The sequence below is a fragment of the Telopea speciosissima genome, chromosome 10 (assembly GCF_018873765.1).
Source record: "Telopea speciosissima isolate NSW1024214 ecotype Mountain lineage chromosome 10, Tspe_v1, whole genome shotgun sequence".
NCBI classification, from domain to species: domain Eukaryota; kingdom Viridiplantae; phylum Streptophyta; class Magnoliopsida; order Proteales; family Proteaceae; genus Telopea; species Telopea speciosissima.
The window spans coordinates 9,223,123-9,239,183 of record NC_057925.1 but is presented as its reverse complement, the minus strand read 5'-3'; the positions used below and the strand labels follow the sequence as shown (position 1 = coordinate 9,239,183).

The window sequence follows — 16,061 nt, the reverse complement described above, 5'->3', positions numbered from 1 at the left end:
AAATTTGCGTTTTTCTTAACCTAATAATGGTTGTAGAAGGGTAGACTCTTCCTCATCAAGTGCTAAAAGCCTAAAACTGTCTTTCTACTGTTTGTTATTTAGGCAACTGCTGAAATTGGTATCCCTGAAGCATACTACACTCTGAGCAGAATACTTGAGGTCTCCTGAGAACTTAATGTACTTGTATGTTCCATATGTTTTTTCTTACTCTTTTATTTATCTAGCATTCTGATGTTGTTTGCAGGAACATACGTGGTTTATGTCTTCAAAATTCGATGAGCTTTTGGATCTGTTCCTCATTCTGAAGCCACCTGTTGATATTATGTCTCTGAAAAACCGCTTTGCATGTTTCCATATTTTATTGGTTCATATTTTAAAGGTCAATATCCTATTTATTCTGGTATAAATTACATTTGACTAAGTTGAATCTAATTGAAAGAGACATATAGGTGAACAAAAAGAGCAAAGGCTGAAACTAACCTTAAATGATATGAAGGAGTTAGTTAATTAGTCCACATGTTTTTGACTGTTTATCTATGTTTCTTTTATTTTTAATTTTTGATTTTACATAGGAATAAGAGATCTCAGAGTTAGAATTTTTTATTGGTTAGTTCCATAGATTCAAAATTACTGTGATACGGTTGGACTATTTGAAGTATCTTGGTTTTTATTTAACCTCCAAAACAATAAAATTACACTAAAATAGAACCATGCACATGAGACAGGCAGTACTGTTATGGGGTTTTCCTACTTCCATTCTTGCACCATTTTCTTATCCTTAACCCCTTTCTCTATCTGGCAACTAATTAACTTAAGTTCAGATATGAATAGGAAGACACTGGAGAGAAAAGAAGTGCTGATGAACACCAAATAATTTTTTAATGCTATTCCAATTTTCAGATGAAACCAGCTCCTTTCAATGAATATGTTTGTAGCCTGATAGGTGGCTGTGTATTTTCAGTCTGGGCCAGTATCATTGCCCTGAGAAGTTTAGGCCAGATTTGGTATGATTTTTATTTCAATCTCAGATTGATTTCATGAAATAGTCAACAAACGGATTTTTTATCAAGAAATTGAAATTGTTTTGGTTGCACCAATCTGAAATATTTCAAAACTAAGAAATCCATTTGGCAGTTCAGGGCCTGCATGATAACACTTCTGTTTCCTGATTTCTCTGTTTCCGTTCGTTAACACCGGTTCATTTTTTTGTTCCTGGAAATGAACCGGGACAGAAAAATTGCTGAGAAATAGAAAAAAAGAAGCTACAATTTGAAGCTTTTGTCCCAGAAATAAAAGGAAGAAATTAAGGGGGGAGTTGCTCTTTAATGAGCACATGGTTAATTTGATGGGCAAAACAGTAATTTCATGGTCAAAATAAAACACCACTTCCCAATGAAACTTCAACCACCGGCCGCCGCCGCCACCGCCGCCGCCACCACCACCACCTCTACCTCCGCCTCCACCACCACCACCACGTCCACCACCTCTGTCTCCACAACTGTCACTTCCACCACTGCCACCTCCACTGCCGTCACCACCACCACCGCCACCACCACCACCACCTCCTCCACTTCCACCACCGCCACCTCCATCACTACCACTACCACCACCACCTCCACCAATTTTTTTGGGTATTCAATGTCATTTTTTAAAATTTATAAAGGTTTCATAAACAAAAATTATTGTGCATAACAAATGTGTTTCTATTTCTTTCCTAGCCCAGAAATAGAAATTACTATGCGTTAACAAACGCGTTTTTATGTCCAAAAATTTGGCCTAGTAACAGAAATACAAAAAGTCATTTCTGGAATAGAAACATGGCCCAGAAACAGAAGTGTTATCATGCAGGTCCTCAATTTCTGAGAATAGATTCTCTATATTTCTTTGGAGAGGGTGGTGGTGGTGGTGGGGTGGGGCCGGGAAGGTGTAGGTGGTGTGGTGGTGGTGGTGGCAGCAGTGGCGATGGTGATGGCCGTGGTGGTGGTGGCGAGACCATCAAGAGAAGAAGAAGGGTGGTGTTTTATTGTTAACATGAAATTACTGCTTTGCCCATCAAATTAACCATGTGCTCATTAAAGAGCAAGTGAAACTAATTTCAATTTCAAAATTGAACTGCTGCTCAGCTATTGAATTTCTATTCCATTGAAATAAGGTGCAAAAATCAAACCAAATAATTTCCAAATAGAAATCACCCCATGAAATTGAAATAGAAATCATACCAAATCAGGTTAATTTGCACCTTTCTTTTGTTACCTCCAAGGTTTCCCCTTTTCTTTTGTCATAGTTAAAAGCACGCACTTGATTGAAGTATTGCACTACATGTCTTCACATGCCGAGCACCATTCTCTATGCTCTAATAATAATTGTAGGAGTCATTTTATAGTTTAATTCGCTGAGAATACTGTGCCTCGAGCTTGAAAATGGAACAGCTTTCAATATAGTCATTGTAATGTAACTAAATAATCAAATTCCAATATGACAGAGGATGCCTGTTCCTACACAATATGTTCAGCATCCTATACCTCCATACTCCCCCCCTCCCCCTGTTACTCAAATGGAGACTGTAAATTTAGCATTCTGAGTACTTGAACAATGTTTCAAGATTTGGTTTCATCTATAAGAAAGAAGGTTGGTGGTGTTATGAGGCATATTTTTATCTATCGAGAGAACAATATATTATTGTCTGGATGAATTCTATAAAAAAAAGGGCGTATCCAGTACACAAGGTTCCCGCCACTGTGGTGTTTGAGGAGGGTCATAATGTACACAGCCTTACTCCTGCTTCGCGGAGTGGCTGTTTCTAGACTCGAACTCACGACCACTAGGTTGCAATGGACCTTACTGTTGAACCAAGGCCCGCCCTCGTCTGGATTAATTCCATCTTACTCATAAATATTCTGGATTAAAAATAATTTATACATGCTCTGGTACTTGTATCTCTTTGTTTCTGCTTAGAATGCGTGCATTGTAAGTGGCCTTAGTCTTGAAACAATCGCTTCTAGGTTCTTTATTCTTTTTGATGAACTACTTTTATGTCATTTGATGTTGCATCCTGAATCTACTCTATTGTTCATCAAACATTTGAGATTTTATTCTTAAGTTACTCTACACGTGTGCTGTTTTTTAAAAATGGTTCCAACTGGTTCAATTTTTTTTTTGTGCAGAATGATTTGGAGGGAAACTCAAAGGCTTTTCTTATTCTCAACGAGATAATAGTCACTTTAAAGGATGTATGAGCTTCTTCATAAACTTGTAGTAACAGTTATATTTTCAACTTCCATTTTCCATTTACAATATGGTCTCAAGTTTTATTCCTTTTTCTTCCCTCTCCCAGCCCTCTCGTAAGCTTTTGCTTGGTACAGTCCTTGATTTTCATTAAGTTCTTCTGAATATTCTCTGCCTTGCCCTTCCTCTATATCCCAAGGGGGAAAAATAAGCTGAAAAGACATCATTTAAGGTAATTGTATACCATGAACCCTTGATATGTGAACACTTTAGAGGAGATAATGATGCAATTCCATTAGACATTAATCCCGTATGGATGCCAATTTGTAAGTTTAGGAGGCCTCCAAGGAGCAGTTGTCAGTCCAACAGGCTGAAATTAAGCTTTGGGTAATTATATTACAGGTTGGACCTTTTATTTTTTAGGTTTCATTGTAAGGAGCCTAATTTATGAACCTATAAAATGGGGCTAAAGTTAGTACACGGGATTAATAGTCAAGTGTTTGAGTTAAATTAGGATAATTAATAGCTCCTAAGAGTTCCGTTTTGAGTTTATTTACTTTAAGTTGGTAGTGATAGACTGATTAGGAGTCCTTTTATGAGTCAGTTTAAGAACTTTAGAAAGTCTTTATATATGTAATATACCCCCATCAATTAGAGATGATTTGAATAAAGAATATGAGCTTTTATAAGAGTTTTGGAGCTGTTGAGCTTGGCATACGGGATTGGTATCCCAGACCTGATTTCTTCTCTTCTCTTATTCTTCTCCATTGATTACAAGTTTAATTTCTGCAATTTTCTTCTCTCTTCATATAAATTTCTAATTCTGATTCTGTTAGGCATAAAATTCTATATATATATATATTTTGGTTTCTTGATTTCCTACTCCAAGTAAGAATTTTCTGAAACTTCAAATCTAACTATTTGGGTCCAATTCGCTTCCATACATAGCAATTGATATCTGTTCTTTGATATCTGTTCTGACCTTCAGTTTCAAAATTCAAACTAGAAACTGTTTTCCTGTTTTCTTACTACAAGTTTGATTTCAATTTACTATTTCAAGTTCTTCTTTCTATTTCTGCTCTCTGGTTCTGATTTCTTGACCAAGTAGCTGCTTAACTCCTTTAACTGAATTCTGTTTTAGACCCCTAATTTGTCCATCGAAGTCTGCAACTTTCCAACTTTCCTATCCCCAGCAGGATTACTCCATATCTGATCTCTCTGAAATCTGAATACACCGTCAGATTTAGATAATCTTTTGCATACCTGTTATATTGGCTAATTAGAGCAATCTACTAGAATTTTATGCATATCAAATGTGTTTTGATTGATTTATTCAATCTTCTCTTAATCTGGTTTTTATTCCCATATCTACGATACTATCACAAGCTGATTTTTCACTGGAATTCACTGGTTCGAGATTAGTGCTTCATTAGATGGGTTTACCATTGATCAGGAAGATGAGGTGTGTCCAAGAGTAGAGGTTTTTGCTTGATCATACTGCTAAGCAAGGAGTTGATGCTGAAGCAACTTGAGAGGTTTCTGACCAGCTAGTTGGTGCATGTGTTTGCCAGATATCACATCAATTTTTTGGGAGCTTGTTCCTTTTGTCAAATTCAGAAATATTTGATGATAGGAGAAGAAACTAATGGAGATCTTAGTTGTCAGGGCTGGCTAGGCTACCCAAGGTGGTAGAGTGGTGCCTAGGCAACATGCATTATATGTATTGTAGCAATGGGGAAGTTTATAATAGTATCTCACACTAATTAACCATAGCAGGTCAAGAGCAACTTGTTAACTATGCAATAAAAATGAATAAACATGGACTTTTCCAAAGAGATGAGGAGTGCACTAAGAGTTTGCTTGAATAGGGGATGCAGAAGTCACAAGAGATATCATTACACATTTACAGATCAATGATTCCTAAAATGATTCATTGATGAGGTTTACTAGGCTGAAGACACAAACACTAGAAAACCCGTTAGAAAACCAGTAGCGCAGTGAACAAACTCTGAGAACATTAGGCAGAAAATTGACAGGATTATATTTCTCATTTCTCAATCCACCCAACTGATGGGGCTGAAACTATGGTCGAAAGAGTTCCTAATAGTTAGACTATGTGTCTAAAATATCAAGGCAAACTGATGGTTAAATTAGGAGAAACATGGTGACCAGAAAATAGAAACTTAAGAAAACCAGAATTTAGTAACTCTTAAGTGAAGCAATAACTCACAAACTTTTGGTCAGATATCTCCCAAATTCTGGCCAAAGGAAGTATGGATGGTGGACAAGACAATATCAAAAAAGGAAGCCCATCCAATGGCTGGATTGGAAGGGCCGAAATAATGAAATTCCTGCAACTATGGTGCAAAACAGAAATCACAGGATAGGAAAAACTACAGAAAACCTGCAGAAAATAAGTGAGTAGTAGCAGAAGGAATAAATAAGAATAAGACAAAAAGAACGTTTAGAAACCACCCAATGATAGGCCACAATAGAGTGAAGTTACTTGCTGGAACTGACAGAACAATAAAAGAAAAGGAGAAGAAGAAGTAGAAGAAGGAAGGGGAATACGACCTGGCTTCACTGCCAAGGCCTGGGGGAAAGGCATCACCAGCAGTCCCAATCCAAGAATTCACCACCTTGGAGTTGCTGCTGGTTTACCACGGTAGCCGTCAACTTCACAATGAAGAAGACACAAAGTAGTATAGCCAAAATCAATGTGGGGTGTTCTCCTTATACTTGTATTTATAACAATGAAGGCTGGATTATAAAATAAGTAACTCTGTGTAGAAGAGTACTAAAATAGCAACTCTGCTAAAAGGAAGATCTTATTGGTATTACATAAAAAAGAAATAATAGTAACTCACTAGGTAGCTATTGACTTAACTACTAAGAATCTATTACAAAACAGAATAAAAGGTAATCACTAGGAGAATCATAGTTGTCATAGCATCTAGGTGTTGGAGGGGGACCTAAACGCAAGGTGACGCCTTGACACCTATGAGAACAATATTCCAGCAGATCTTCAAGCTCCACACATAATCTTCCAACAGAAATTTCCACAGCAAAAATAGAAACTACCAGCAACACTCAATCTTCTAACTGAGGCAGTCTACACAAGATCTGATCTTCTAAAAACATGTTTGACTCAAACCATGACCATAGATGCTAGGAAATAAGCTGGTCAACATCCAATCCTGTTGACAAAACCATATCAGAACCAGCAGAACCGTGGGTGGTTCAAGTGGGGGCTGGTTCTGACCCATTCTTCTTGCTTCTTGACCTCGACTGCATCGTACATTTTAAGCAAGACATATGCAGGAAAATAGTGTTTTGTGGGAACTTGGAAGTGAATTCTAAGTTTCTAACTAACCAGTACTTGAGATTAGGAACCAGAAAATCAGTCATACAGCTTGCATGTTATGTGATGCTAATAAAGATTGGGTAAGGTAAGAACTAACAACTGGAAATACATAGCCATCAAAATACATAGATGCACATAGCAGCATAACTGCGCACACACACACACACACAGAAAAGGAAAGAGACGAAGAAACAGAAAAGAAGAAGAAGAAGCAGCATACTTGTCACCGGAAGGTTTCCAAAGAAGAAGAAGAAGAAGAGAAGCATACCTGTCATAGGAGAGTTGCCGGAGTCGAGCAAAATCACTGGAATGCATATTGATGGAGTTGCAGGCAGAAGGGTTGAGCTGTTGAGGGTTTCAGTTGTAAACTGTCTCAATGAAGGTGTAGTTGAAGTATGAATAACATCACTCTCTTCTCTTTTTTCCATTCTGTTTTTCTTCCCTTACAACACGATTCCATGTATTGCATGTGCTTCATAATCCTGTACACAAACCAATAATGGGGTTAAAATAAGAATCGATTTCATTAAAAAGAAAACAGACAATAAGGTGGCTGACCAGGTGACCAAGGCGGTTGCCTTTCCTGCATCCAATAAGGCTACATTGGCAACGCCTTGACAATTATGATGGAGATTATGCTCTTATATCAGGTTGTGCTTGCTGGTTGGGCTTGTGGAGCACAAGCTTTTGAAGGGTTGAAGAGAAGTTTTTTTCTAACCAAAAAAAGAGGAAAAGAGCGTAGATTTAGAGATGTTATGCATATACATAACCATTACTACAAATAACAGAAATCGTCTATTGTAGAATTGGGATTAGTTATATGTAACCATTACTATGCTTATAGGAGATTTTTTTACTAATTATGCAGTCCGAAGAAGGAGCTAGAAAAACAGCTTATGATACACTGGTCATGATAAGCTCCAGCTTGAATAACTCTTCATTTGGCGATCCTGAACCTCATCAACGACTATTCATTATGGTAATCTACTTAATTTTTCCTACTAGCTAGTAATTAATTCTGTGGTTTCAGTTTCTAGGATTATTTTGGTCCGCATATGTAGATATTGTTCTCAATTTTTTCTGTACCACAGCTCTTTGTGATCTTTAGTAACATCATATTCCGGCTAACTACTTCGAAACTTATTACTGCTGTTGAGTTGGAAGTCCTACCTAGTATGATGATGAAGATATTACACAGTGGGATCTGTTGGCCATTCATACCTTATTACACAGTGGATAATCTGACTGTAGTTGGAAGGATGCTTGGTTCTAAGTGATGAAGCGATCATTTGTCGTTTCTTCCTTTTTGGTCCTCTTCAGACTTCTCACTTCACTTATTCTAGCATTATATTTTGATTTTCACAGCTATCTTCATTCTCTTCTTGTAACTGTAGTCTAGTGTACTTGGAGGATCAGATTGATCCAGAGGTGCACTGTCTTATGCGTTATGAGGTTTTAGGAAATTGAGGACTTAAAGTTATTATTCTTTTTTTCCTAATAGCCTTATTAACTTGCTTCTAAGATGTATCCCTTCTTGTAACTGTGGTCTAGTGTACTTGGAGGATCAGATTGATCCAGAGGTTACTGTCTTATGCGTTATGAGGTTGTAGGAAATTGAGGACTTACAGTTATTATTCTTTTTTCCTAATAGCTTTATTAACTTTCTTCTGAGATGTATTGTCTGGGACTTTTTCTCTTTCTAGACAGTGTTAAAAGATTATACCACTAATGGTTGTGTCCATAGTTGTCACGGCATCTAGGCATTGGAGGGGGTGATGCAGGAGTGTTTCCATGGATCGACCCAAATACGTTTGTGAACCCAGACCGAGAACTCGGACCAAATCTGGTTTTTAGTCTAGTAGGATAATTAGATATTTATTTTCTTTAGTAAATATGTTATCTTTAAATTTTACACGTATGTTACCTATTGACAGTGTCTTCTATTGCAGTAGGTGTGTCCTCCTCTTTCTTCACTTTGTATATACTTTCTAATATATATATATCTATTTTCCTATAGTGGTGCATCAGGTTGGCAGCCGACACTTCTTCCTCTATAGATTTTGGTTTGTTTTCAATTGTCTTTGTCACAAAAATAATATGAAATACTTACAATGTGTATTTCTTTGGCAAGTACCTCCCATGACTGGTCCAATCTTCACTAAAGCGAGCTTCATTTACCTGATAGCTAGATTAAACTGGTTTACTAAGATAATTCAATTTAGAATCTGTGTTATGTTTTAACTAAGCACAAAAAACGAAATCTGAATGTCGACTCTCACATGATCCACCATTCACTTAAAATTTAACCAACTCAAATTTTCATGGAGATACTAACAGGGAACTGTTGAATTCTTGAAAGTAAATTGATCAAACAATAGCCTCACAGATGATTCCAATTATTGTGAGTTACATGACCCATGAAAACATTGTCAAATCCAAAGTCCCAAGAGGTATGAAAAACATTAATTTTATCCAACTGGGATCATTATGGTACTCTCCTTAAACCATTTTACTTGGTCATGCATGAAAACACTGTTATTATAAGTAAAGTATTTTGCAGCCAACACAAGAAGCTAGATAATTATGTGTAGTGTACGAGAAAGCACCATAAGATCTTGCATTTATTGCACACCTGAAGTTCCACGATTCCCTGCAGTGCACTTCTGTGGCAAAGAAGAGAATCCCCTGATCCCACACCTGCATCCTAGGACTGTTGAATCAGTCAGGTCACGCTGCATACAACGTCAAACAGCAAACAAACCGTTGTTTTAGAAACAGTAGGAGCAAACATGTTAGGGTTTGAGAGAGAGAGAGAGATGCCACCTCTCTCGAGCTAGGCGAAGTGAGAGTGACTGAAGATAAGATGATTGGAGAGTTGGGGTTAGACTTAAGAGGGTTTTGTGTTTATCTTGATTTGTTTCTAGAACAACAAAGCAACGTTTTTTTTGTATCCATGTGTGTTCGGTTCAGTTTGAGAAAATAAAAATATGAAACTGACGTACCAAACACCTTTCTCAGTGTTTTTTTTGTTCCATGAACAAAAAACACGGAAAATACTTTTTCAGAGTATTACCAAATGCGGCCTTCTGTTCTGGTTGTTTCAAGCTGGAGTTTAGGTGATATATATGCTCCAGCTTGAGGGTAAGATGAAGATTATACTGCTAATGGTTGTGTCGGCAGGGGTATATATATTATGCTAGTGGGTTATATGGGTCCTTGCTTTTACAGAAGGAGTTGTATGTAAATGAGCATTGTTTAAGTCATATAAATATATCTTACGCTGGTCGATTAGCGTAACACAACATCTTAATCGATCAGCCCTTGTTTTCTCTTTATTTTCTCTTTTTCCTTCTCCCCTTCTTATTTTCCTTCATTGGTTTGCGCAAATACTGGTTGCTGTTACTCTGATTCTGTCAGACAGTTTCTTTGTGACCAGTGACTGCTTTCTTAAATTTCTAATCTCCTTATTGATTTTGCATCTTCCAGTTGATGGGATATCTTTCTGGTGTATCTCCTCACATAACAAGTGGAGCAGTTGCTGCACTTTCTTTGCTAATGTACAAGGATGTGGATATCTGTTTCTCTGTACCTGATCTGGTTCCTTCTGTTTTAGCTTTACTCCAAAGTAAAGCCATGGAAGTTATAAAGGTAAGTACTACGGAAACTCTAAATACTTTCTATTTTTCTGTCAATTTTCATGCTTGTATGACAGTTTTACTTGAAACAGGCTGCTTTAGGCTTCATGAAAGTGTTGGTTTCCTGCTTGCAAGCAAAAGACCTACAGAAATTTCTTGTTGATATTGTTAACGGGATTATCCCATGGTCATCTGTCTCAAGAAATCATTTCAGAACAAAGGCATGTGCAATTGTGCCATTGACTTCCTTTCTAATGCATTGTCTAGAAAATATGTTTGTTGATGTGTTCATTTCTTGCAATTTTGGCGTAATTGTGCATTTTTGTTGATAGGTCACAATCATATTGGAAATTGTGATACGGAAGTGTGGTTCTGCTTTAATCGAGTCAATGATGCCAGAGAAATATAAGGGCTTTATCAAGACTGTTTTGGAGGTAACCTCTCTTTAGCTGCCAATATCAAAAGACAGATGTGACTTGAGCATCAGTTTTACAAATTTCCATGGAACTTGGGGTGGCATGGGTGTGTGTATCAATTTTATTTCAGTTAATATATTTCGGCATATTCAGTGAACTTTGGGCGAAATAAAGTAAAATATAGAGAAGTCATGGAAATCATCAGGAAATTTGGGGATTTCACAATGGAAATAGGATTAACTTTCTCAATCATAAACAGATATCAATGAATTTTATTAGATGTAAAAGCAAATGATCCGAGATGTTTTTGTAAATTAGAAAATTATTTTTTCCAGTTTATCATGAGGTTTGAGTAGTAAAAAACTATAAATCATTTTACATAAACAAAAAGGGTCTACCACATACCGTTGCGATAAAACCATAGAACCAAGCATAGAGATGTCATACACAAACATGTCCAATGCCGAAGGCAAATGCAAAATAGAATTTCTATAATGGAAAAGTAGTAATATTTTTATATACAAATTATAGGACAAGATACATAATTAAATTCTCTTGGCCTAATCTTACTTTTGGGGTCAATTACTTTTCTTTTTTAATTTTCATAAACTATTAGAATTATTGAAAATCGATATTAATTTTAATAAACATATACGAGGGAAATTATATTTCTATTGTAAATTTGTAATAGCATAAATAACTTTGTTCTTTATTTTCGGTAATTTACTAATTTTGGCTTAAAAAATTTCATGATAACCCTTCCCATGGAAATTTCAGCCTACCTACAGGAATGAATAGATTGCTAAATTTAAAATATAATTACTTGAGGGAGTTATGCTATATTTACAAGATTTTATTTGGAGAAATTGTGTTTTCCTGTTATAAAAACTAAAAAAGAAAAAGGAAAATCAAAAGAAAATTTTCCCCTCCGGCAATGCATAAATTACCTGTGCAAATGCATGAAGAATCATTCTTTAGCTTCACATATAATGTGGACTGGGTCTTAGAGTTGCATCTTGACCTCTTTCATAAACGAATCAATGTTGTTTATGGGGAAAAGTTATGTTGATCTTCAGATCTGACTGTTGGGTTGGTGGGCCATCTTTGGATTGGCCATGTGACAAATTTCTGGGCCAAATCATTTGTTTGGCACATCGTATTGAACCGCTTTCAGTCATTAAGCAAAACTATACAAAGTTTGCTAATGCCATTTTTCAGAGTTTTATAACTCCATGTATTTACATCCTTTTGATGAGTAAATAGTGATGTGGATAACATGTCCTCAAACTTTTGGCACAAGCCAAGCTGCTATGTAGCAGATATTTGGGGACATCTTAACAAGTTTAATGGGCTGTGAAGGAAACACTTCGCTTTGGTATATATCGAAGCATCTCTGAATTTAATGCAAACTGCTTGAGTTGAGAGTCCACCTAGTGTCTGCTACCCACCACTCAATATGGGTTAAGGATGAGGTGAGTGTCAGAACTTATATTTTTTGGGTTTGGGTTGGTTACCTCTTTATGTGGGTTGGATCCATATTGAAGGTTAGGATCAAATGCCTTTGTGCTTTGGTTAAATTTCTTGAGGATGATTTTGTAATGCTTTGTATTGTTTCATACTTCATTGCAGCAACGCCATGGCAATAGAAGTTCCAAAGAAGCTGGGAATACAGAGACAGAACTGAACCTTCCACATTCATCTCTCAAGGGGTCTGATTACTTAATTACACCTACCAGGACGTCTGATATTCACCTATGTTTTACCAAAAGAAAAATGATATATGTATTCAGATTATTTCTCATTCTGAACTCGTCTGTATTCTAGGGAGCAAAAGAGGACGCGTGAAGAATTAGGTATTCCAGGTGGGGAAACAAGTTCCAGTGCATATGGAACCCTGAAGAAGGGAAAAAATAAACATAAAATTGGCACTCCAAGCACAAATAAGCGCCGTAAGTTTGCTGATAGTGGCAGTGGGAGGAGATGGGTTAACAGTATTCACTCAGATTCAAAAAGACAAATGGAGGGTGATCGCTCAATATCCAGGGAAAAGAAGAATGAAAAGAGGGAATTGACCACGAATGGTAGAAAGGGAAGGATAGGAAGGAAGATAGTGAATAAAGCAAACAAAGGGCGAGTCCATAGACCCTTTGTTCTTCGAAATTCCAAAACTAAGTGACCAATGAGTAGTTGGATGGCTTGATAAATTCTGAATGTTGGATGCCTTGGTAGCAAATGGAAAGTGTGGCTTATGCAAATGTGGGTGAAGAAATTAACGATCTTGGACGTAGCATGCATTTTTGGTAGAGTAGCTGCCATTGTTCATCAGGAAGCACTCCAGCGAGGGAGTTTTAAGTGTCTCAATCAAAGATATGGACAAGTTCTTACAGAAGACGGAGAGTTACTCGGTACGTTCAATCAAGAGGATCCATAGAAATCTGTTCTTCTATGCCTCATGAGGAGGCCGTGTACTGATCAGTTCGAGCAATTTTGTTCGTAATGTATCTTCATCCTTGTTGTATTTTCACATTCTTAGATAAAGAAAGATCTGTAATATGCATACCGGAGACACTTGCAAGGTCCTGACTTGAGTACCGTAGACCCCTTTATAATCAATGTTATGTAAACAGATAATATCTTATTTGTACACATGTATTTTTGTTTTCCTGATGAAACCAAAGGAAAAAATACACTAGAACACATGGATGTCCATACAAGCATTGCGTGCCAAGTTTTAACTACAGCTGCACTAAAGTTGCAAGTGTTAAGACGAAAATATACATTCTGGGTTAGATCTGAAATCCGTAGCATCTGAGGAACTAAGTGCCATGGCCATTGGCATTTTTGGTTGGAGATGGAAGAGATTCAATGATCCACTGATTATCACACCAAATTTCCTTAATCTGCAATCCAATACAGGCAGCATGGTTGAGACCCTTAAGGATCGCAAAAAACATAAGTATCTACATTCTCTGTACATAGCAGTTTTCTTGCATAAAAAAACTTAAACTTGCCATCAACCAAAAAGAGGTAGGCCCACCCTGCCCCAGTCAGTCTAGGTGAATAGAATCCGTGCACAGATCAAGATAGGAAAATCATAACTAGGCAAGGCAAAAAATGGGGAGTGGAAAGGGATGACTATATCAGGGACACAATCAGTGTGAGGGTAATTAGATTTAAAAGCACTTAAATTTAAGTCAACCAGCCATTGTGAAACAACCTGTACGACCCTTAAAGGGTTAGGTTGTATGGACTCAACTATTAACTTATTTCTACAAGACCATATAAAGTAACAAGTAATAATAAAAATACTAAAAAACCATAGCAATAGAGTTTTATCAGTCCGAAAGTGTTAAGTGAAAAAATCGACAGAAACGAAGGATAGTATCAAAAGCCAGAAATTCTGTCCTTAGCCCCAATGGTTCTGCTGCCCAAATACGTTTAACCCAATCACAAGAAAGTAAAATGTGCCATAGAGATTCAACACCATTTCCACAGAAAGCACATGTCGACTCAATCTGGCTCCATTTCGATAGAATATCCTTGGTAGGGAGTCCTGCATTGAGCAAACGCCAAAAGAAAATTTCCAAAAAAATTTCCACTAACCAACAGGATTATCAAAGTTTGCAGTAGAGCAGGAAAGTAAATGCCTTACAGCAAGTTTAGTGGTGAAAAGTCCTGAAGTCGAGTTCTGACAGTACCATTGATCATTAGAATTAGAAAATGTAATAGAGTGGACAAGAGGAGCAACACTTTGGGGGACATGATAATTGATGAGATCAATATTCCAGTTAGATCCTTCTTTAAAATGGCAAACATTTAGTGATTTAGAGTTTGTGAATAAAGGAGTAGACAGTAAGCTAGCAAGATTAGCAGAAAGGGAAGGGATCCATTTATCATACCAGAAAGATGTAGTGCGCCCATCACCAATACGCCTACACAGCATGCTTTGCAGAATAGGGGTCACCTGGGTGATGCCATTCCAAGTCCAAGAACCCTTCTTAGCCCTAGTACTAGGGTCAAAGAAACTAGTTTTGGGAAAATACTTGGCCTTTAAGACTCTGGCCCACAAAGAAGAAGGTTCATTTAGTAATCTCCACCCAAGTTTTAAAACCAACGCTTGATTATGATGATAGGCTTTTCTAAAACCCAACCCCCCAGAAGCCTTAGGGCGACACATCTTCTCCCAAGAAATGAGAGAAGGTTTTTTCTTGGTGCCACAATCACCCAACCAAAATTGGAGGCAAATAGAGTCGATCTTACGGTAAATTTGAATTGGAAAGCGAAAGCATTGTACTAAGTAGGCGGGCGTGGAAGCCAGGACCGACTTGATCAAAACCCCCCGCCCAACAAACGATAAGGATTTAGATTTCCATAATGCAAGCTTACCTTGTAGGCGCGAGATCAAACCCTCCAACTCCCTTGATTTAGATACACATGTATTGAGGATATATGGAGGTTGGTTTCTTGGTTTTTAATAACTAATAATATTTTTTTTCCTTTCTTGTAAATAGATTTATAATATTTTGTATGAAAACTCCAAAACCAGAGAGCTCGGGAAAAATCTGTCTTCCCTTTCAAATCCGATTTCTAGGTTTTGGTCCAATTTTATGGGTACTTCGGAATAGAATCAGATCAAAATCAATGGAGGCTGATCCTATTATCTAGTCCACATTTTAAAATCTTTCGTACCATGCCTCCCTTGCCTCTAGTTGTGATTTGTGTGACTAAATTGTAGATGGAAGAAGTGTAAAAAGCCAAAGCGATTGAAGGCATCGAGTGGAACCTAATGCTTTGATCGAGAAAATCACTGGAAGGGATCGTGATGAGGCATAAAACACCCCACCTATCAGAGGCTGCCACATGGCTGACCCGACCTCAGCCCGAGAATCGAATTGGGCCAAGCAGGAAACTGGGCCGACCCCATCTACGATAAATCACCGGACAGAACCAAACTCGCGCAAGCTAGCCGGTGGCTGAGGCTGAGCTCATACAGGTCAGCCATAGACTCCTGGCCGAGCTTACGGCCGAGACCAACCTCTTGGGCCGACCTCCCTTGCCGACCTCCGAGGCCGACCTCCAAGCCCTCCTCCACTGAAGCTGCCATAATGCCCCACCGGGGATCTCCTGGTCACGTCAGCGCATCCCGAGAATCACGGGATAAGGATCGAGCCACGATGCCAGCGCAACACGGAATCACACTCTATATGGACTCTTACCTTAATAAGAGCCCGACCCCGAAAATAGCTCTCCACTCCGCTCTACGCGAGGGAACCTTCTGAAAGAAGGACTCCTACCATACTAGGACTCTCCCAACCGCCTCATCTCATCCTCACTCTATAAATACCCAGGTATGGAGCACCATTCCTCATCTTGCTTTTACTACGCAGTTACGCTGTTGCATTGGAGACCTGACTTGAGCAT

The 16,061-nt window shown here is 37.9% G+C and overlaps 1 protein-coding gene across 2 annotated transcripts in view; it reads left to right on the top strand.

Moving 5' to 3' along the window:
• The window catches only part of LOC122642554 (RRP12-like protein), a 44,059-nt gene extending 30,920 nt beyond the window's left edge, over nt 1-13,139 (top strand). Inside the window, exons 10-19 of one of the 2 annotated variants that reach the window (XM_043836063.1) lie at nt 103-159; nt 245-379; nt 3,165-3,230; nt 7,458-7,568; nt 10,076-10,237; nt 10,317-10,445; nt 10,557-10,658; nt 12,270-12,349; nt 12,465-12,808; nt 12,940-13,139. In XM_043836063.1, the coding sequence (XP_043691998.1) occupies nt 103-159; nt 245-379; nt 3,165-3,230; nt 7,458-7,568; nt 10,076-10,237; nt 10,317-10,445; nt 10,557-10,658; nt 12,270-12,349; nt 12,465-12,808; nt 12,940-12,944 (1,191 nt within the window). In that variant the 3' untranslated portion in view covers nt 12,945-13,139. Of the gene's footprint in view, nt 1-102; nt 160-244; nt 380-3,164; nt 3,231-7,457; nt 7,569-10,075; nt 10,238-10,316; nt 10,446-10,556; nt 10,659-12,269; nt 12,350-12,464; nt 12,901-12,939 lie in introns of those variants that run through there. The other variant, XM_043836062.1, reaches the window with a different exon arrangement.
• The last annotated feature ends 2,922 nt before the right edge of the window (nt 13,140-16,061 follow it).